This window comes from Sinohyriopsis cumingii, chromosome 17, assembly GCF_028554795.1.
Source record: "Sinohyriopsis cumingii isolate HCF-2022 chromosome 17, ASM2855479v2, whole genome shotgun sequence".
In the NCBI taxonomy this organism is placed as follows: domain Eukaryota; kingdom Metazoa; phylum Mollusca; class Bivalvia; order Unionida; family Unionidae; genus Sinohyriopsis; species Sinohyriopsis cumingii.
In genome coordinates, this window is record NC_142977.1 from 90,090,416 (window position 1) to 90,113,111 (window position 22,696).

The 22,696-nt window shown below is 35.8% G+C and overlaps 1 protein-coding gene across 1 annotated transcript in view; it reads left to right on the plus strand.

The window, feature by feature from the left end:
• The window catches only part of LOC149779396 (late secretory pathway protein AVL9 homolog), a 162,040-nt gene that overhangs the window by 133,076 nt on the left and 6,268 nt on the right, over window positions 1-22,696 (plus strand). The window contains exons 14-16 of the mRNA XM_089940061.1: window positions 221-301; window positions 1,318-1,432; window positions 21,409-21,462. Coding sequence (XP_089796187.1) covers window positions 221-301; window positions 1,318-1,432; window positions 21,409-21,462 — 250 coding nt within the window. The remainder of the gene's footprint in view (window positions 1-220; window positions 302-1,317; window positions 1,433-21,408; window positions 21,463-22,696) is intronic.

Sequence of the window (22,696 nt, forward strand, 5' to 3'; positions counted from 1 at the left end):
CTTATGGTGTGGTCCTGCATTCGACACGCATTGTGTATCATATCATTTGTCATGCATTGAGCCTAGCCCATCAAACATTTTCACATTGAAAATTTTTCTCACTGCACCAATTTCAACCTAAATATGGAGAGAGCACCATAGCATGAATCTGTCATGGCTTAAATCCAGTGGTACAACAGTTTGTGCAGGATTATATTTTTGTTAAAAAATTATCTTCCAGAGTGGGAGGGTGGAGATGAGTGGTTACGTGTCCAGTTTAGAATGTATCTACAAAGTCTGCTGGCAACAATGCTCCAGGATGGTAAGTTCAGGGTTTTTTTTCCTTCAGGCATGTAAGGAATAAAATTTACATTACTGATGTGTATGCAAGGTTTTTATGAAATGGATCACTTTTTATGAAATGGATCACTTGTATAAATTTTCCATCACATTATTTATAAAATTCAGGACATCGAGGACTATTTTTCTTGCCAGCAACATTTTCATTTCATAGTAGATTGCCAGACCAGAGATTTTTACAGAATGGGTCCAGACTTCAGCAACCTAGGTCATGAAATTATATTGAAACTTAACATATTTGATTGGTCAAGTTTATGTTAGAATTAAAGTTTGACTAATCAGAATACTAAATTCTAGATGTAAGTTTGAAGACTAGATTTTCATGAATTTAGATGATGGTGTTAAGATTCTTTGGCAATTCATCCCGGTGAAGACTAATTGTCAAGTCTTTGCTTTGTTGTTCTGAGAGTGTTACAGTTGTAGCATACAATGTCTTTATATGCTAAAACATCAAGCTTATCATATGCATTATGAGTTATTTTTACATAATTTTATCAGAACAAAAAGTGGAACAAAACATTTAGCATATGTTGGTCAAAGAATTCAACGAAAATCCATTCCTAATCAGAATTCTGATTCATGACATTGACAAAGGAATACAGTCAAGCATCTTCAAATAAATACCGTTAAATTTTAGTTACAATTTGACAACCACTAATAAATCTGTTGATTACTTTAGGCTTTGGAAGGTTTGTTGGATGTGAAAGATCTTGTCTGATTGGTGTGAAAAATAGTTAAGGTTATTACAATTTGCCATTGAATTCCAAAATGAATTCCAACTGGGTTTTTTCTTTTTTTTCCCTGTGCATACAAAGGTAGCTGATAGTGTCTGAGACATTTTCTTTTTCATCCTTATGAATAAAATGATAAATCATCTTTTCTGTTTTGATAATTTATAAAAAATATTCACTTAAACTGTAAGTTGAAAATGGAAGAAAATTCAACTCAGAACCCCTTTTATATAATTTTTACATGTAGATGCAAAGCTGGTAGAGGATTTTGGAGTTCATTTCATCCAAGCATGGAAGACAACCCATAATTACAGATACTGGACAGGGTCTGAACATCCAGGCATGAAGGATGTCCCATGTGGGTAGGTACTGAATGTGATCTATGGTGTAGTTAATGCTGACAAGTTTGATTGACTGTAAATGTTTGTGCACACAAAAAATATGTTGTTACACATTTATGGCTCCAGGAACCATGAGCACAAGCAATATCATAAGCTTATATGGTTATTGTTGTCCAAATATCACAGGCATACATGATTATTGTTGTCCAAATATCACAGGCATACATGATTATTGTTGTCCAAATATCACAGGCATACATGATTATTGTTGTCCAAATATCACAGGCTTACATGATTATTGTTGTCCAAATATCACAGGCATACATGGTTATTGTTGTCCAAATATCACAAGCATACATGATTATTGATGTCCAAATATCACTGGCTTATGTGATTATTGTTGTCCTAATATAACAGTCATACATGATTATTGTTGTCCAACTACATGTAACACAGGCTTACATGAGTATTGTTGTCTAAAGATATCAGGCTTACATGATTATTGTTGTCCTAATCTCGGGATATATTTCCTTCATCTCTGGTGACATTATTCCCATCATCTGTGGTGATATTTAAATTCCAGGCAAAAGGGGTTACATACCTGTGGGCCTGAACTGTGCAGTATGGCCCTAAACTTCATCCCAAGGATAACAACAGTGGCTTAGCACTGTTCAGGTCCTGGACCCAGATTCAGGAGCTTAGGGATTCCATATTATTATATGCTCATTTTTTTCCCCGTTAACTTTACATTGTCAGAATCATTCAGTATTCCCCGATACTGAACGAGCACGACAAAACACATATAGCATTCACGTGAATAAAGGAACTACTTTCTATTGTAAACAAACAATGACGCAGACACCAGCACTTTTGATTTGTAAACAAATCATATACACTTGCGTAAGAGGCTCTTTACATTGTGGTCATTTAAATTTTTTCTGAATGAACTAAAACATGTTTCGTGGACTGCAAAAAAACCCAGCTGTTTTGGCACATTCCGCGTTGATACAATGTTACGGATTTAGGCTAGCTACATTATATAAATGAGTGAAGATTAGGTCCTTACAAATAACATACAAGTGACAAGGCATATACTGTTTTCTTTAGCTGGTGATAAGAATGGCAAAATAAAATATACTTACAGTTTTATATCCTGAATTTCCTCAAAATGTATTTTCTTAATTCTGCAAATCCAAATTACATGAGCCATGTCATCGGTTTTCAATCTGAATTACACATTTCGAAATTGTGCTGTAATTTTGATGATAAGTGCAATTGCATCCTCCTTACTGCACTCAAAATGAAATAAACATTAAATTCCATAGCGTCCTTTTGATAATTGCAATTGAAAGACTTCATATTTTTCCCACGTTACGATTTCAAACATTCAGTGACAGAAACAGAAACACATTTCCAGACGTAAACATGCTTCTCCCATGCCACTTCAATCCGATGTATTTCATGTATAATTTGCACAGATGAATCCAATCCAAAACCACAAACTTTCGTCGAATCGAAACAAAATACCAAAATATATTCATTCCAGATCAAATGCAAAAGTTGTTGCAATGCGCATGCATTCACAATATGACTGCAAATTTCAATTTTAACTAGACACGCCATTTTCTTTCAAAAGTTATATCAACCGCGCGACTAAGTTCAAATCTATCTGGGCGGAGTTATGTGTGCATTAATAATGATGACATTGTGTAATGTCAAATCTGCGCTTGTGTATTTAGTTTGGAATATGGCATTCATTCATTTACGTTGTTTCTTGTAGTGTATTTTGTTTATATAATTAAACCTTAGGTAGAATAAAAAAATGAGCATATAATAAAAAGGTTACTGCATTTGTATGGGAAAATATGAACTCGTTTTGTCGGAAGGATATACTGCACTCACAAGTTCGTGTAGTATTCCATCCAAAAACTCATTCATATTTTCCCATACAAATGCAGTAACCTATAATTATCTGCCTTCACTTAGATTTTTCTTGAATTTTGTAGATATGGTAAAACATATACAAATTTAAATTCTTTAAGGCTTTGAAAATTAATTAGAAACAAAGTTTCTCCTGCATATTTTTTTTACTTGATCCATTTTTCAATATTGAAGTTTTTAATATTCACACTTTTATTTTAATACTTTTGCTGTTTATTTTATCAGTAAATTTTTTTAGAATAACTCCATCTGTTGTTTCATCTAATGTATGTCTTTGCTGATTGGATGTGTTTGGGACAGCCCGGCACAAATTCTGTAGTCTTTTAAGCTTTTTTTTGCAGAAAATATCTGTAGTTCATACAGAAATTAATTACTAGCATGTCATTCATTTTCCATAATCAGTCAACAATATCCTTTAGAATGTGGAATAAAAAATAGCATTTTCCACACGTCAAAACTGACAATGCTGCATTTCTTTAGTCTTTTGGAACTCTACATCGTTTTTCAAACTTGTTAACTTGGTCACATGCTGCACCTTGTGGTGAAGCCAAAATTATTGATCAACTACAGTGCAAGTGTATGCCCTGTGGCTTTATGGAAGACTGACTTGAACTTGGTGATTGACAGTTTGAAAGTTATTAAATGATATTTGACCAAGTATTCAAAAAGATCTATAGCGTGGGTATGTGGGAAAGCCTGCCAGTAGCTTTTCGTGGGTCGGTGGTTCTTCCCTGGGTTTTTCAGGGTTCTTCCTCCGCCAGTTATACTGGCCGCCATGTAGAGCCTATCTTGTGCTGAAAAATGGCCTTAAACTCTAGAACAACAACAACAAAAAGATCTATGCAGCATTTCTCATTAAATAGAGAGTGAAAAATTACTGTTCCTATTGTAGTAATACATGTACTTGAATCTCATCCAAAAATGGTGGATTTACCTCTTCTTCTATGAATATGTTACCCAATATGTTACCTTAGGAGAACTACCATTACCTCGCAAATCCAGCCTCCCTAAAGGGAGCTAAATGTTGTCTGCTGATCTATGTGGCAGTCAGACAGAGTGATCTCTCCTTAGGTATAAGGATTGATGGCAAGGCTAAGAATGTGTCAGTTACTTCTTCTGCTTGTGCCAAGAAACACACTCTCATTATGAGAGACCTCACAAAAGCCAGAATCTACATGGAAGATATAGCATCACAAATTGGAGGAGTTTATCACTTTCTAATGCAAGTATAATAGATCTATATTAAATTTTCCAACTTTTGTCTTCCTGTCCTGCTTTACAGTTTGCTAACACTTTGTCATCATCACACATTTAGATCCTTGCATGGAGAACCCAAGCAACTTCATATTAAGTTCAGGCTATAATTATTTTTTGTACATGCAAGTCTCTAGCACTTATAAAAACTCCTAATATATGTGTAATGTCAGTGTGAATGGGTACATATTGGTGAGTTTCTATTCAATGTATTCATAGTGTCCAGGTGCTACTTCAATCTTTTACTTGTAAAGGCAGCCTGTGGACCTTTTTCCTTACAGGTAATTGCATTATTTTGCATATTATCACCTACTTTGTAAGTATCTATAATGGTGCCTCAGTTCCTTTTAGGTGAAGACTCTAGTATGTAATGTAGACACTTGTGTACATTTCTGTATTGCTTCCACTCTGGTTGGATAAGTACAGGTTTGCTTTCTATGCATGATTAAGAGAGGTTCAAGCTAAAATAATTATATGTGTGCCTGTCTTAATGCCCATAAGAAACTTCTTATATATGTATAATTCCATCATTTCTGGCACATGCAGGTGTTTCCTTGACCACAGCATCCTTAGCCTTGGAATGCCGTGCTTCCATGATTCTACCTGTACATGCCATCTTTGACCTTCCCTACAGGCAGCATTATAATTTGAGATCATCTCTCACTTTTTTCCAGGTAACCATCATTTAGTATAGCTCTGTGCCCCCACACTTTATTCAAATATTACATGTGCAGACCCACAGATTCATACTTCTCCTTACAGGTGGTATTGTCATTATATTTCACCTGTATGCTTCATTGATTTATTAGACTGTCTGTTACCAATTTCTGGGTTAACATTGCATTATGAAAGACAGGTGCAGGGCTACAGTTTTATATGTTCTGCAATATTTGTCTGACAGATTAGGACTTTGGGCAAGTGCAGAAACACACACTTCAGGACAAAGATATGACCAGTCTGCATGCTTATATTTCCTCAGTGTGAGAATTTCTGGTGGACATGGGAGATAAATCAACTTACCATTCAGTCATCAAGTACTGCACATTGACAAAATCTGAAATAGCTCCAGTAGCCCAAGTCACCACCACAGGACATCATGGCTGCATTTTTGGCAACTCCCTCTACCTTGTCTCCTCTGGGCTTGACTTTATTCCTATTGCAGAACAGTGTGGGACAGAGCTAACAAATAGCCATGTTCCATCTCATGCAATAGACATACTGACAGGTTACATGGATCAAGAATCTCATAGCCCGTTCCAGTTGATGATCCTAATTATATCCTCCCCACATGGATGGCCTATTTTCGTTGCGACCGGCCTAGGCCAAATACTAGGGATCATGAAGGGACAAAACATCAATATTACAGCTTAATCACTAACAGCCCGGCTCCCAGTACATAGAACCTGTCTTTTGCAGACATATGCAGGGACTAGTCTAGCCTTCATCACACCTCCACAGATGTCACCTTACAATTTCTCTTCACTCTGCTATGAGAAGAGACTTTACTTGGCAACTGTCTTGAAGTCATGGTTTCTAATTTAGGGTGTTCTGATAGTGAGTGACAGACCTCATCACTCTTCGCCAGCTAAGTCTCAAGCATTACAGGAGACCTTAGCCTTACTTCATGCAACCAAGATGCTGTTGCTTGTTCTACAGTGTTGTCATCAATTCTACACTATCCGATGGTGTGGGTAGATTCAGCCTTTCTGAGCCTCCATTGAGGACATTTTTCCACCTTTGACCCCTAGAGTTTTGTCCTCCTCCCACTCCATCATAAACCTGTACCAGAGCTGAAGCATCTGTTGTTCATACAACAGAACAGAAATGTCTAACTTCATTTACTTCCACAGTCTGGGAGAGTTACAGACATCCTGATCCACCTTCATCATCAATTTTTGGGTTGCTATCTTTGACACATGCCAGTCTTTTATTTTGAAACCTCAGCAGTTGACAGTGATATTACCACTTTGGAGATGACAAAGCCACACTCCATACGTATGGACCGGATAGCCTTCAGTGACACTCCGCATTTGGTGCACAATATCATTGCAGTGGCTTCAATGTTAGACTTTAGTCTCTAAAGCTATTTTCCAACAGGCAGAACATAGCTCAAATTCTCCCACTCTGAAAACCTCAGGGCATGCATGGGAATAGGTCTCAAGAATGACCCAAGTGCTGAATAGAGCTGTTCATCACATTTTGGTCAGTGCCATAACTGCAGCTGCAAATTTACAATTGGTGGAATGGGACTCGGTGCTCTCTGCCTTCACTTTCCTGAAGGACCACTGTAAGGCCAAGTTAATAGCACAAACTTCATCCTCTAACCTTCTTTTTATTGGCCAGATTGAAGAAGTTCACAAACAAGCCACCTAGGAGACTGATTTCCCTCCATCCTACAACCACATTGTCAATACAAGGATCGTAGAACACAAACCTCTGAAAACCATCCTATCAAAGCTCAACCCAGCGAAAGCCACAGTTATTGCATACCTAAGCGGATATAGCACTGAGAGGGTCCTGTCATTCCTTCCAGGCTTGTCTTGGTCTCAAAGGCAAATGGCACTCTGTGTCTGGTCATCAACCTAAGTGCCCTCAATCAATTCATCCATGCCCCTTGGTTCTCAGTGGAAACAGCACAGTGCATGTTGAATGCCATCCATGAGGGAGACTTCATCATCAGTGTGGACTTAAATGGCACAAACATTATATCCCTATTCACAAGGCTTCCAGGACGTTCCTGTGATTTGCTAACATCATATGCCATTTCAGGGAACTCCCATTGGGGAACAACATTGGACCCTGGGTCTTCACTCGTCTGATGAATCAAGTAATGGTGCATATCCAGACCATTTCTGTGGTTGCAACATCAAGTTACCTTCAGAATATCCTGCAGGAACATCAGTGAGTTAGACAAGGCATAATAATCCATGTTACCAATCTGGAACTCTTGTCAACAAGGAAAAATCCAATCTGGTACCATCTCAACAATTTTTTTACCTAGGTATGGAGTTAAATGTACAGGCAACATATTTTGTCTCCCCCAGGATCAGGTATTGAAAATTTAACCATGGTAGCACCTTTAATTTTGAGAAATAATTAATACAGATAGAATGGTCTCTTCATCCCTCAGTTTTCATTCAAATATGGACCCCTCAGAGACTTAAGATTTTCCCTCATCAGCTCTTAAAAACACCATGGCAGTTATTTCATTATTACTCAAAGCTACAGAATCTGCACATCTGGATCATCTGAAACAGACCCTCAGAAATAAACAATTCTCATTACCAGTCATGGAGAGAATCACCCAAGCAAGAAGGTCCTCCACTCTGTTGTTGTTGTTGTTGTAGGGTTTAATGCCATTTTTCAGCACACGATAGGCTATACATGGCAGCCAGTATTAATGGTGGATGAAGAACCCGGGGAAAACCCTGGAAAGAACCATCGACCCACAAGAAGCTAGTGGTAAGCTTTCTCACATACCCACAAAGGCTGAATCCGAGACGCGAACCCACGCAGACAGAGGTGAGATGGCAGTGATCCGTAACGGAGAGCGATTTAGACCACTCGGCCACTCAGGGCCCCGTTCTCCACTCTAAAAGCATAAAAAAGCAAATGGCACATTTTCACCCATTGGTACACAAGCGAACACATCATACCTCTCCAGACATCTATACCACAAATAGTTAACTTCCTCACGCTCTTAGTAGAGAGAAAGTTCTCACAGAGTATCATAAAATGTTACCACTCCACGATTGCTTACACCTTTCATCATCATGGAAGAAAGGATATTGGACACAGCTTTTACTTATCCAGCTTTCTTGCCAACTGTGAGTATAAATGACCATAAACATTAGTTTATGCCCAATATGGAACCTAACATGGTTATTAACTGGCTGAACAAGACATATTTGAACCACTTTCAGGGGCATCTCTGGTACACTTTTCATACAAGACCTGCTTTCTCATGGTCTTAGTGACTGCAGGCAGAATTAGCAAAGTATATGCCCTATCAACAGGTCCAAATTACATGCAGTTCTGACAAGATGGGTCAGTCTTACTCATGATAGCATTCTCTTTCACCACCAAGAACTATCTTCCTTCCATGGGTAGCCAGACTTTCATCATAAAACCTCTAGTCTGGACACATCGGTTGAAAGCCACCTACAAGACCCAGTTTGGGCTTTCAAGTGATACCTGAATAGAACAGAGCCTTTGCGTTGAGGGAGATGATGCCTATTTGTACTCAAAAATACAAAAAGGACAGGAGGATATACAGACATGATTTTTCTCCATTTTAAAGCAGAATTCTGCTTTTCTCTTGACTTGAATCAGACTTTTTTTTTTATATAGTCCATTTTTTATATCATCTCTGATCTGGGGTTTTTTAAAACGGACTGTGTGGTCCCATTCTGCAATGACCCTTGTAAGTTATTTATTCCATATATTAGTTAGCACATGACTCTCCTATAGAGTATTCTCATTGGTCAAAGGTTTAAATTCATCCAATGAATCTTCATGTAATGGAAACTGATGGCAATGGAAAGAAGAAGCATGCTTGCAAACATGGTGTCCCAAGTTGTTGAGAGAGACCATGATACGAAAAGTTTAGATAAAGGTTTAAAAAACATATGGAAATGGGAATGGCTGGAGCGAAAAGTTGATGGAAATTTAGTTGATCAGATTATAAGGAAACTGAATGCTAGAGGACTGGTATTGTATGACTTCTGCAAGAAAGATTTGATTTACGTTAATCATAATTGGAAGAGTTTTTAACAGCACCTACAAATTAAGCTGCATACGGAAAAATTGGAGCTCAGAAGGCATCTGGAAAAAGTGGAATTAACTGCTATAAGAAGAAAGATTTCTCACATGAGAGAACAGATGTAGCCCTCTGTCAGATAATGTACACTGCATTTCACCAATACAAGCACCAGCTTGAAAGGAAAAAGGCTGTCATTGAGAAAGAAAAGAAATGATTGCACATTGAGCCAAAAAAGTCAGTGGTTACAAAAATGAAAGCTTAAGAAATCTTTGCCAAAGCTGCAAAAAGAGCTAGACTGGCATATCAACAGGTTGTGTCCATTGGAGAAAAAGACAAGTGAATGTATGGGATTATTTGTATATAGTTGATGTACTTGGGTGTTTATTTTACAGATTTGTTATGAAAAGAGAGAAGTATAATATGTTCGCTGAAAAACTTGACAAATTATTGTGATTTAATTATGATGTGAACACTGACATGCATATGAAATAACTTCAGCATCAATAGTATAGGAGAACAAATTCATGTTCAATAAATATTGTGAAATTATTGAAGTCAAGTTGAACATTTTTGGCAAGTTTGTTAGCTTTTCAAATGATTATTTGTTATTTTTTTTAATGATCATAAGTTGCACCAGGAGCAGTTTTTTATGAGTGTAAAATGCATTTTTGGCCAGGGGCCTTCGGCTTCATGGACTCCCCAGCACAAGGGAAACCCCATTGGGGGAGAACCCTCAAACCCCCTTAAAAAATGTTCAGCTTTTTTCATAGAAGATCAAAATCATGTCTTGATATATCAAAACAGAATATCTCATCCTGGATTAAGTGATTTATTTGTTCAGCATATAGAGAAATAGCCCCAACTCAAACAAATTTATTGCACATTTGGGCTCACAAGGTTAGAGGAGATGCCACCAACCTAGCATTTGACTGGAATTTTTCATTAACTGAAATTGTTTAGGCTGTTTGATGGAGATCTGAGTCCACATTCTGTAGCTTTAGTCTCTGAGATCTGCCATCTCAGTTTGATCTGGTAGAAGCTATATCTGCATTTCAAAAGGTCATACTTCCAGGTCAGTCAGCAGCTTCTTAAGACGCTGCTTCATGACTTTCACTGGAGGGGGAGAAAAATTTTCCCTATTTGAAAGCTGTGCCCTGACAGATGGAGTCCCCTCCAGTCAGGTTACCATGGAGCTGTCTTGCATACCTTAGGAGACCGGAGATGTCTTTGGGGTAAGGGGATGTACCTTCCTCCATCTCTTACCTATTCTCCTAAGATATTGTGATTGAGTAACGTATTTAAAGAAGAAACCAATTTTTCCTAGTAAAGATATTTTTCTTTGAGAATACTTACCTAATGATAATACACATACACTCTCCAGGCCTCCCCTCAGTTACATCCATAGAGAGCATGCCTTCCGTTCCAGTAGTAACTGACAGGTTCTTCGTCTTTGTTGCCAATCCTTATACACCTCTTCCTCAATAACTTGCACACAATGGGGTCCACAAACATAGACCGCACTATAAGCGAGACGCGAGTTACCAAGGGACCTCCAAAAATTGATAAAACATCGCTTTGACATCGAGAAAACTGGGGGGGGGAGCAGCATTAGGGAACTGGGCTGTTTAATGACTAAATCCTCATTTTACAATCAGGTCAATAATAATTTTTAATAATGCACTTTTTCTAATGAAGTTGTTCGTTATTCTGTTTAAATAACATTTTTTTCAAATATCCAACATATGAAAGATAGTTCCAACTGGTTTGAACAACCATCACATGTACGCAAAAAATCTGTGTATTATGTCACTGCTTTTTGTTTTCTTGATGAGTCTGGTTCCCGTAGTGGTGTTTAATAGTATCTTGCCAAATCTGTAGTCCATAATTTGTTAACTAGACTAACTGTTGATACACCACCAAACAAGATTCCTTTTTTTTCTTCAAAAACACGTGACATTTATTTCATGACATGTCTACGTCGAAACTCAATTTTTTTTGTTCAGTTAGTACAATGTTAATGTCGTGATTTCATTGGAAGTTATTCTTATCATCCCCTGAGGATACCTCTAAATGCCAGTTCAAGAATCCTCTAAAACTCTCTTGCTCACAAATGGTCCGTATCTGTGAAATCAAGCTCTATATTTTAAGAAGTATTCATTTCGCTTGGTTGCCATGTTATCTTTGATCACAGTTATAAAGAGTCGGTTAATTTAAGGTAGTTTCTGTTACATACACAATTTACGTTTATTATAGTGTTCGATTGATCAAATGAAGTGAGTTCATCCAACATACGACAGAAGCCGCTAGATTTTAAGTTAGTCTGATTTTTGTTCCTTTTAACTTTTCTTTTATTCCACCTCCTTTTTTTATTCAAAAGACATAATTAACGTGATAATATAAAGGGGGCCAGCTTTTTTATTCAGTGCAACAATACAACAAATACTTCTGCAAGTCAGTTATCAAAACACGGTCGGCACTTAATTAGGTTCTCAGAGAAACGCTCGCGGACATAGCTGTTACGGTAGATTGACGCATTTTATGTTTAATTACAAGAGGACACATTACATTTATGACGATTACACTTAAAAAGAACTAAAAGATAGAACTAGAACACAAATTTCAGTTGATAAAAAAATTATTTAATTTGTATTTATTTATTAAAGTACTGCCTCCACTTGGCGTAAGTGACATTTTCATTGATTGAAATTTACTTACATATCGTTAATTGCAGTGTACTAGGAATGTTGTTTCGAAAGAAAATGTAAAAAATTGTATGAGCTATTTTTAAATTTGATATTTCATAGTGTTGATTAAAATTTCCAGGTCCTATCTACTGTTTTCAATGATAAAATGAGCGATACATCAAAGTTTCCGTTACCAATTTTGATCACGATTTTCTTCAAGTTCAACAAATAGGGATACATTTTTGTGGTATTTTCGGGTTTAAAAAATGGGATTCACGCCTGACACTGCGTTCTAAGTGGGTTCGCGAGTTATCAGGGCACGAGTTATCGAGGTAGTGGTGTACCTGAGATGAGATCACTCTGCCAAACTGCCACATTGGTAAGCAGACAACTTTTAGCTCCCTTTAACTAAAAGTAGTATCAGGTAGGGCTGGATTTGCAAGATAGTATTAGTTCCCCTAAGGTATTATGATTGGGTAAATATTCTTGAAGAAACATTTTAATAGGAAAAATTGGTTTTATCAGTAACTAATATCAGTCTTGTTCACATTTGCAGTTTGTATTGCATTATCATGGCATTGTACTTGTATGGGTCTGCTATGCTATCTATTGGATGGCCAGTTTTTTTGTTTAAATTTCTTGGACCACTTGACTCACATTATGTCAAACCTAGATGCAGCACTGTATATTAAAAATATTAAATTATATAAGGTAGATCTTTTTTAACAAATGTGTATTTGCCAACACTGGGAAGAGTCAAAGTCAATGAGAATAGAGAGTACTGCACAATTTGTAATGCATCATTAGATAGCACTTGTAAAACAAATGGATATTTGGTATTACTGTTTTAATCTATATCATCTTAACAGCTTTTTATCTTTACCCATTTTATTAAGAAGTTGAACTGCACTGGCTCATGTTGACTGTTACTGTACCTAAATATGGAAACATTCTAGTAGCCCGTACAGTACCCATATATGATACATTCTTGTTGACTGTTGCTGTACCCAGAAAAGAAGATTCTAGTAGACTGTTACTGTACCCAGATATGAGGCATTCTAGTAGACTGTTACTGTGCCAAAATATGAGGCATTCTAGTAGACCGTTCTGTACCCAGATATGAGGCATTCTAGTAGACTGTTACTGTACCCAAATGTGAGGCATTCTAGTAGACTGTTACTATACCCAGATATGAGGCATTCTAGTAGACCGTTACTATACCCAGATATGAGGCATTCTAGTAGACTGTTACTATACCCAAATATGAGGCAATCTAGTAGACTGTTACTATACCCAAATGTGAGGCATTCTAGTAGACTGTTACTATACCCAATTATGAGGCATTCTAGTAGACTGTTACTATACCCAAATGTGAGGCATTCTTGTAGACTGTTACTATACCCAGATATGAGGCATTCTAGAAGACTGTTACTATACCCAAATATGAGGCATTCTTGAAGACTGTTACTATACCCAGATATGAGGCATTCTAGTAGACTGTTACTGTACCCAGATATGAGGCATTCTAGTAGACTGTTACTGTACCCAGATATGAGGCATTCTAGTAGACTGTTACTGTACCCAGATATGAGGCATTCTAGTAGACTGTTACTGTACCCAGATATGAGGCATTCTAGTAGACTGTTACTATACCCAAATGTGAGGCATTCTTGTAGACTGTTACTATACCCAGATATGAGGCATTCTAGAAGACTGTTACTATACCCAAATGTGAGGCATTCTTGAAGACTGTTACTATACCCAGATATGAGGCATTCTAGTAGACTGTTACTATACCCAGATGTGAGGCATTCTAGTAGACTGTTACTATACCCAAATGTGAGGCATTCTTGTAGACTGTTACTATACCCAGATATGAGGCATTCTAGTAGACTGTTACTATACCCAAATGTGAGGTATTCTAGTAGACTGTTACTATACCCAGATATGAGGCATTCTAGTAGACCGTTACTATACCCAGATATGAGGCATTCTAGTAGACTGTTACTATACCCAAATGTGAGGCATTCTTGTAGACTGTTACTATACCCAGATATGAGGCATTCTAGTAGACTGTTACTGTACCCAGATATGAGGCATTCTAGTAGACTGTTACTATACCCAGATGTGAGGTATTCTAGTAGACCGTTACTATACCCAGATATGAGGTATTCTAGTAGACTGTTACTATACCCAAATGTGAGGCATTCTTGTAGACTGTTACTATACCCAGATATGAGGCATTCTAGTAGACTGTTACTGTACCCAGATATGAGGCATTCTAGTAGACTGTTACTATACCCAGATGTGAGGTATTCTAGTAGACTGTTACTATACCCAGATATGAGGCATTCTAGTAGACTGTTACTATACCCAAATGTGAGGCATTCTTGTAGACTGTTACTATACCCAGATATGAGGCATTCTAGTAGACTGTTACTATACATAGATATGAGAATTCTTGTAGACTTTTATTGTACCCAGATATGAGGCCTTCTTGTAGACTGTTACTGTACCCAGATATAAATCGTTATGGTGTTATGCTTGACACAACAACAATACAGTTGATTCTGCTCAGATTAATAATTTCTAGAATGACAAGATTATATAGTTCTCTACCTAATCCAGTTAGAAATAACATTTTCTATTTTAAAAAATATTGCCTAATGGAAAATAACCTAGAAGGTTCCTGATGTTTACAAAATAAAATCTTGGTTATAATCAGAACATAAATTATGGTAAACACAAAATAATAATCCTAATAGTTAAACCATACTTATAGGGAATACTTAGGTATTAGTTGTTTAGAGTTAAAAAGAAATCAATGATTCAGGTGAGGTGGATAATTAAATTTATTTTGGACACGGTCATGTCCAACTTACAATATTACATAATTAATGAAATTTATTTCAAAAAAGCTTAAAACAAACAAACAATGGAAATAAAATATACTAAATATACATAACAGACAGGGTTTTGAAAACCAGACTTAACGATAATCAAACTTATTATCAAACCAAAAGTCATTGCTTTCATTTTTGTCCCTCGCTGAGATCATCAACACAGGAACTTGTACATATATAAGTATTTACTTGTAGTTGTATTCCAGTGAGTAAGTTGATAGTACTGACAGTGTTTGTTTAAGGTCAATGGTTTTGACTTTGGTTGTTTGTAATTGAGCTGGCTTGAAGAAAGAAAAAAAACTGTCTTTAGAAAAATTAAAGATCTGAATATGATAATCTTATCAGGCATAAGACATACACAACTGTATGTTATTGCCCTGTTGGATAGGGCCATATTTAAGCATTAATAAATTATGGTTCTTTAACTAGGTCATATTTTGTGCAGGAGTACTTGTAATTGTTAGGACATATTTTGTGCAGGAGTACTTGTAATTGTTGTTGAATCAAAGTGTATCATACATGACATTGATTACTCAAAGAAGTTAGGAAGAAGAGACATTAAATAGGAGAGTATCATTTTCAATAACTGCTAATTGTCTTCAAATTTATAAATACCATATATACTCACCTATAAGTCCAACTGCAAACTGCACAGACCTAGTATGCTGTTGCATAATGCGCTGGTGGTTTTGGGTCTCTGGTTTGTTAGAAGTAATGAGTGGCACAAACAACATTGACCATGATCTGCTGGCATGTTATGTGAATGCAGATCATAGTTTGTATTGTTTGCAATCAGACTCGACTTAATAGGTGATTACAGATGATAGCAATGTTTGAGTAAAGAGAGTAGATTCATTTATAAACCAATCTTTCTTTTTTTTCTACATATTTATCACATTGTGTTTGGAAGTGGTATTATATTAGGAATTATTGAAACAACAAGTAAAGGTCTAATGAATAATTATACTAAAAGATTAAATTTTACTTTCTTTCATGGAACATATTTCGTCAGAATCACGATATTATGATCACTTTGGTGTTTGTATACATCTCCATACACCCATATCTGTATACATCTCCATACACCCATATCTGTATACATATCCATACACCCATATATGTATACATCTCCATATACCCATATCTGTATGTCTGTCCATACACTCATATCTGTATGCATGTCCATACGCCCATATCTGTATGCATGTCCATACACCCGTATCTGTATGCATCTCCATACACCCATATCTGTATACATCTCCATACACCCATATCTATGTACATCTCCATATACCCATATCTGTATGCATGTCCATATACCCATATGTGTATGCATGTCCATACACCCATATCTGTATACATCTCCATACACCCATATCTGTATACATCTCCATATACCCATATCTGTATGCATGTCCATATACCCATATGTGTATGCATGTCCATACACCCATATCTGTATACATCTCCATACACCCATATCTGTATACATCTCCATACACCCATATCTGTATGCATCTCCATACACCCATATCTGTATGCATGTCCATACACCCACCTCTGTCTGGAAATCCTGAAGATGACACTAATTTACACCAGAGGAATATAGTTTGAATTGACAGAGATATTTACATGTATAAATACCTGTCAACTCTCATGCCAAGAGATAAAATCTCCAAATTTGATGGGTCCTTCCATGCCTACCTTCTGATTTCATAAATATCCTCCAATTTTTTCAGAGAACTCAGGATTATTACTTTATGTCTGTTGATTGTCATTTCTCCTTAAAATAATTCTACATACATAGATATGCAATCCACAGAAACCATGTTCTGTTTTGTCACCAGTGAATATTGTTGTGACAAAATAATTCTTCAGTAAATAGAATATTAAGTTTAAACATTACTCACATATAAATTTATGATTTTTTTACCCCACAGCAATATTAAAATCAAAAAATAAACCACAACAAAAAAAAGACCACAGCAATAAAAATGTGAGCAATTAGTTTCAATCCCAAGAATGATTACTGTGATTGATGTAGCATCTCTATTGCCACAAAAGAAACTTGCACAAGTGAAATACCTAGCATTACTATACCATATATATATACAAATGATAATTACCATAAATAAATTAAAAGAAGGAATGGAAAATATACCATGCAGAATACTTGCCCTTAATAATTCCCTTAACTAATCCAGCATACCCATTTATATGTTATTTCATAAACAATGTTAAGTTGATAGTAAGGAAATATGGTGGGATGTAAAATGTGGGGAAGATAGTTGCCACAGGCATATGCTTGAGACTGCATATTTAGGCACCATTACTTACAACTAAATTGTTGTTGCTGTTATAGGGTTTAACATCATTATTCAGCACAAGATAGGCTATACATGGCAGCCAGAATTAATGGTGGAGGAAGAGCATGGGAAAAACTAGAAAGAACCACCGACCCACGAGAAGCTACCAGCAAGCTTTCTCACATACCCACATTGGCCGAGCCCAAGACTTGAACCCATGCAGACAGAGGTGAGATGGCAGTGATCCGTAATGGTGAGTGCTTTAGACGACTCGGACACTTGGGGCCCGTCCAACTAAATAATGCATTGTTTATTTGCCAATCAATTGCTGGTGCTTACATAATATGACTGAGGGCCAGTCTTTTTCACAAGACAATTGCAATGATAAGAATTAACTGTTACTTACTTACACAGCCTTTCTTGTCTTTTTACATAAGACTAGCCTTAAGCTATTGTGCAATTTGGCCACAGCTAGCAAAATAGGAAAAGAGGGCATGTCCTGTGGGGAAAATAAGGCACATCACAGGGATAAATGGTGTGTCCTTTGCAAATTTCACACATAATTGACCTGAAAGATTGGTTATTATTTAGTGAAAACAGGCTTAAAAATGCCATGAAAAACCTCCCAATTTTAGGTCCCAATCTCCCTATTTTTTGTATTCAATATCCCTACTTGGATTTTGAAACATTGACAGGTAGGTATAAAGCAGGGTTCAAAAATTGTCCAGGCCTTTGCTAAACATTTTTCCTGAAGGTTAACATGGCCACCAGAAATGTTTAAACTTCAATTAAATAGATTATTAGAAGGTATTAACAAAAATAGGTATGCTCCATCATCAGTTGCACAGGAAAATGTGTGGTTTTACATTCCAAATTTGTGCATGATTTTGTTTTTTATACTTTTTATCTATTATTTTAGTTTCTTCTGTGCTGTTTATATGTAAACAATTTATCTTCATTCAGACAACACTGATGTAGGTTTTTCCCAAACAACAGTGTTAGGATGTCACCCTAAAGCTTTTAAAATGAAGTTTGTCTTTGTCAGCTTGCAGACTTCTACCTACCTAACAGACACTTCTGATGGTCTGTCATTGATTTTTATCTGAATTGGTACTCAGAAAAATATTTTGAGATGTTAATAAAGATAAATTATGTTACTTTATCTGTGTCTTTAGTTTTATTAGGGATTAGGCTTTATACACTTATCTGTCAAATGGTATTCATTGACACACTTCCTCACAGTATTCGATTTGGTCACAAGGTGTATGAGGTCTGATGTACTTGATAACATTGCAATGCAAATGTTTATTGCCAGGGACATTAGTTCATTTGTATGATTTTTATAGTTCTAGAGAGTGAGAGATAACCTTTCACATCTACTGTGGCTATAGAATGTTTGAAAAGTTAGGATAAGCATAATGACCTAATAACAGAAGCAGGTAATTATGGGCACCATATGTCAAATGCATATATGCCAATCATTATGTTTTTGGTGTAATGGTTTTGATTTTTTTCATAAGATTATGTTTTCCACGAAAACTTTATATGGATTACACTTTTCTGCTATATTAAAAATAAATAATAATAAAGCAATAAAAGTTGTTTTTATCATTATTATTATCATCTCTTTAATTTCACTCGACATATAAATTTGAGAATATTCTTTAAAATGTGACTGCTGTGTAAGAATAGTGCAAGAATAGTTTCCTTACATGTATTTGCTATTTATAGCCACTGTATATGGCCCCATTTCCAAGAAAACAGACTGGTTTCTTCAAAAGTGAACCTTGCCTAACAGATTCATTTTATTGATATGCTAGCAAATTAGAGTAATCTGGTCATATTCCAACTACTGAAGTTGTTGTCATGAGATTGACAACTTCATTATTGAAGCCGACTACTGTGTACCTAACTATGTTATGGGAATCGGTCAATCAGACTTCTTGCAACAAGTTTCATTATTCAAAAAGCATATAATTTGAATTCTTCTTACTGGAAATTGATATTTGTATTACTGTATACACAGGGGGTAAATCTGACCGTGTTGTGGCTTATTCCAACCTTTGATATGTGTAATTCCAACCACCATATATTTACTGTACATATACAGGTTTCATCTATTAAATACCAAGATTTTGTTTATCTTGACAGATTTGAAAGCTTTAAATTGTGTTTTTTTTTTCTTCAGATAGAGAGATAGCAGATAGAAAGCAGTATTGCTATATAGATAATTGTGGATGTTGTAATATAGATAATTGTGGATGTTGTTATATAGATAATTGTGGATGTTGCTATAGAGATAATTGTGGATGTTGTTATATAGATAATTGTGGATGTTGTTATATAGATAATTGTGGATGTTGTTATAGAGATAATTGTGGATGTTGTTATAGAGATAATTGTGGCTGTTGTTATATAGATAATTGTGGATGTTGTTATATAGATAATTGTGGATGTTGTTATATAGATAATTGTGGATGTTGTTATAGAGATAATTGTGGATGTTGTTATAGAGATAATTGTGGATGTTGTTATATAGATAATTGTGGATGCTGTTATAGAGATAATTGTGGAGAGGAGTAACATTTTATTCTTATTTAGATTTATACCTTAAATTTGTAATTTATTTGTTTTTAATTACATATTTATTCCTGTTTTTCTTCTCCTTCAAAGTTCAATACAAACTAATCATAATTCTAAATTTTCTTTAAGCTTGTTTTCTTGGTCGGAATCGCCCTCTTATGATAAAGAACCTGGGGTAAATCTGACCAACATACAGAACATTGCATACTATTGTTATTTGCAATAGAACTGGTCCAATTTTTACTTTAGTGAGACAAAGCATTATTTTTTAACTACGATAACATAATTATTATCTTATTGAAAGCTATAAAAATTTTGGATGATTGATGCCTGACTAGATTCCTGAATAATTTTTTTTATAAATGCCGCTTCTGAACTCATGAAGAAGAGAGAATACTGATGCGATTATATCATTTTGTCACACAATGCCTTCATCGCGTGGGAACATCTTTACTAATTTGCATATGCAATGTGCACAAATAAAAACAAAGAACACAGCAAGTAATTTACATATCTTTGTTGTAAATAGCAGGATGTACATCCACAGTTGGAATTATGCTACTGGTTGGAATATGACCATGTTACCCTAGTGGACCAGTGTATATATTGAAAGAAAATGGTGCCAGATGTTAAGTGAAATGTTTTACTGTATGAGTTGTGGACATTAAATGATGGAAAATATTAGAGTAGATGGATCTTTTCAAACTTTAAGACATGTCAGATCAGAAAAAGTGACAAATCAAGACCGCTTTACCAACTTTAAAGAAGAATATGAGAGTAATGTAAATCAACACTGTGAACACCTCACCATGATCTTTGCAGGACTCCAGTTCACGATCATTCTGCAGAAGTTACACATGTAGACTAGTTTTGAGTAAGTGCTGAATATAAATAATTTTTCAGTATATTTTGTGTTTGTGTTCTGGTTCTAATCCATATGGATTTTGCCTTTTGTGACAAGAATTTTTACCAGCTACAGAACCAGCTTAGTAGTAAAAAGGTATATTTTTCATACAAACTGTAATTCTGGCATGTTATTGTTGTTGTTGTGGGGTTTAACGCCATTTTTCAGCACATGATAGGCTATGCATGGCGGCCAGTATAAATGGTGGAGGAAGAACCCGGGAAAACACCAGGAAGAACCACCGACCCACGAGAAGCTACTGGCAAGCTTTCTCACATACCTCCATTGGCCGAATCCTAGACTCGAACCCACGCAGACAGAAGTAAGATGGCAGTGATCCTAATGGAGGGCGCTTTAGACCACTCAGCCACTTGGGGCCCCATTCTGGCATTTAATATATAGATTACACTTTTTACACCCAGATTACACATTTTTGCCATTTATAATAGCAATAATTACACTGTCTTATATTTCTCAGGGTGTTGGCATGTATGCAAATGTTGAACATGTTGTGTTAGCAACCAGTCTTATGAAGTTATTTTCTGGGCATGTGTGACAAATATGTATGTTCTGAAAAACTTGCTATGTATCCTTGCTTCAACACAGTTAATATATGCACACCATTGTCTTGAAAATGTATATTTTCCTGTTTTATGTTAGGCACCCATGTCAAGGGAACTTGGGAGTTGCTGATATCAGAGTTAGACTGGCTCAGTAAGTACTTTAAAATTCTTGTATTCTTCTCAGTAAGACAAAATATATCCTCATTTTAATGGGATTTCTCAATAGGACATGATGTGTCATTGGTTTAATGAGATTTCTCAACTTTCTAAACAAGACATGATGTGATCCTTGGTTTAATGGTATTTTTCAATAAGACATTAAATGTCCTTAGTTTAATGGGATTTCTCAATAAGACATAGTGTGCCCTCAGTTTAGTGGGATTTTCTTAATGAGACATTATGTGTCCTCAGTTAATGGGATTTTTTATATTTAAGTCATTGTGTCTTCAGTTTAATGGGATTTCTCAGCAAGACATTGTGTCCTCAGTTTAATGTGACTTCTTCAAAAGACACGTCCTCAGTTTAATGGGATGAAGATTCCACTGAATCAAAGTGCCTAATGTCAGAAGTCACTTTAAATATCATTAATGAAAAATCTTTGTTTGACCAGCTTTCATCATCATAATAACTTTTTGTGTAACTGAAATAAAATTTCTGAGAGATTTAAAACACACAAAAAAGAATGTTTTTAGCTATAATCTGACATGATTTTTATGGGCTAGACCTACATTGCAGTTGTAGATGCCACCAATCTCTTGAATAAAAAAACTCATCCATTTGCAGGAAAAATCACTTTGCTATAAATAGTCTCTGTTAAAGTCCATGAGAGGAATCAAAAGATTTGTTTTATTATGCACCTTCAAAATTGCAGAATTTATATTTCTACGACTTAAGTCTGTCTGTTGCTTTTTTTTTATATGCAGAATAACTTTACTTTATAGTTCTACATTTACCCAACTTTGTGAATGGCTTGCATTTGAGTTAAGGAAAAAGCCTGTTGATTTGAGGTTTAAAAGGTCAAAGATCAATGTCACCTTGACTGAAGAAAAAAAATAGGTTTCATTTAATCACTTTATTTTTAGGTAATGTACCTTTGCTGATATTTGTGGACAGCTTGTACTATGGGTAAGAAAGATTAATGTTGATTTCTGTGTCAAAAGGTGAAAGGTCATTGTCATTGTGACTCAAAGAAATGTTCTGCACAATAACTATGTTCAAGAATAAGTTCCATGACAAAAATTGTCAGAGGGCTTACACTTAGGGTAGGAAGGAAAATTTTGAGGTGATGAATTCTAAGGTCAAGAGAAGCATTATAAGAATATAATAGTTTTCATTTCTTTTTTGGTAATCCTTGCATATATCCATTTGTCCCATTGTTGTAGTTG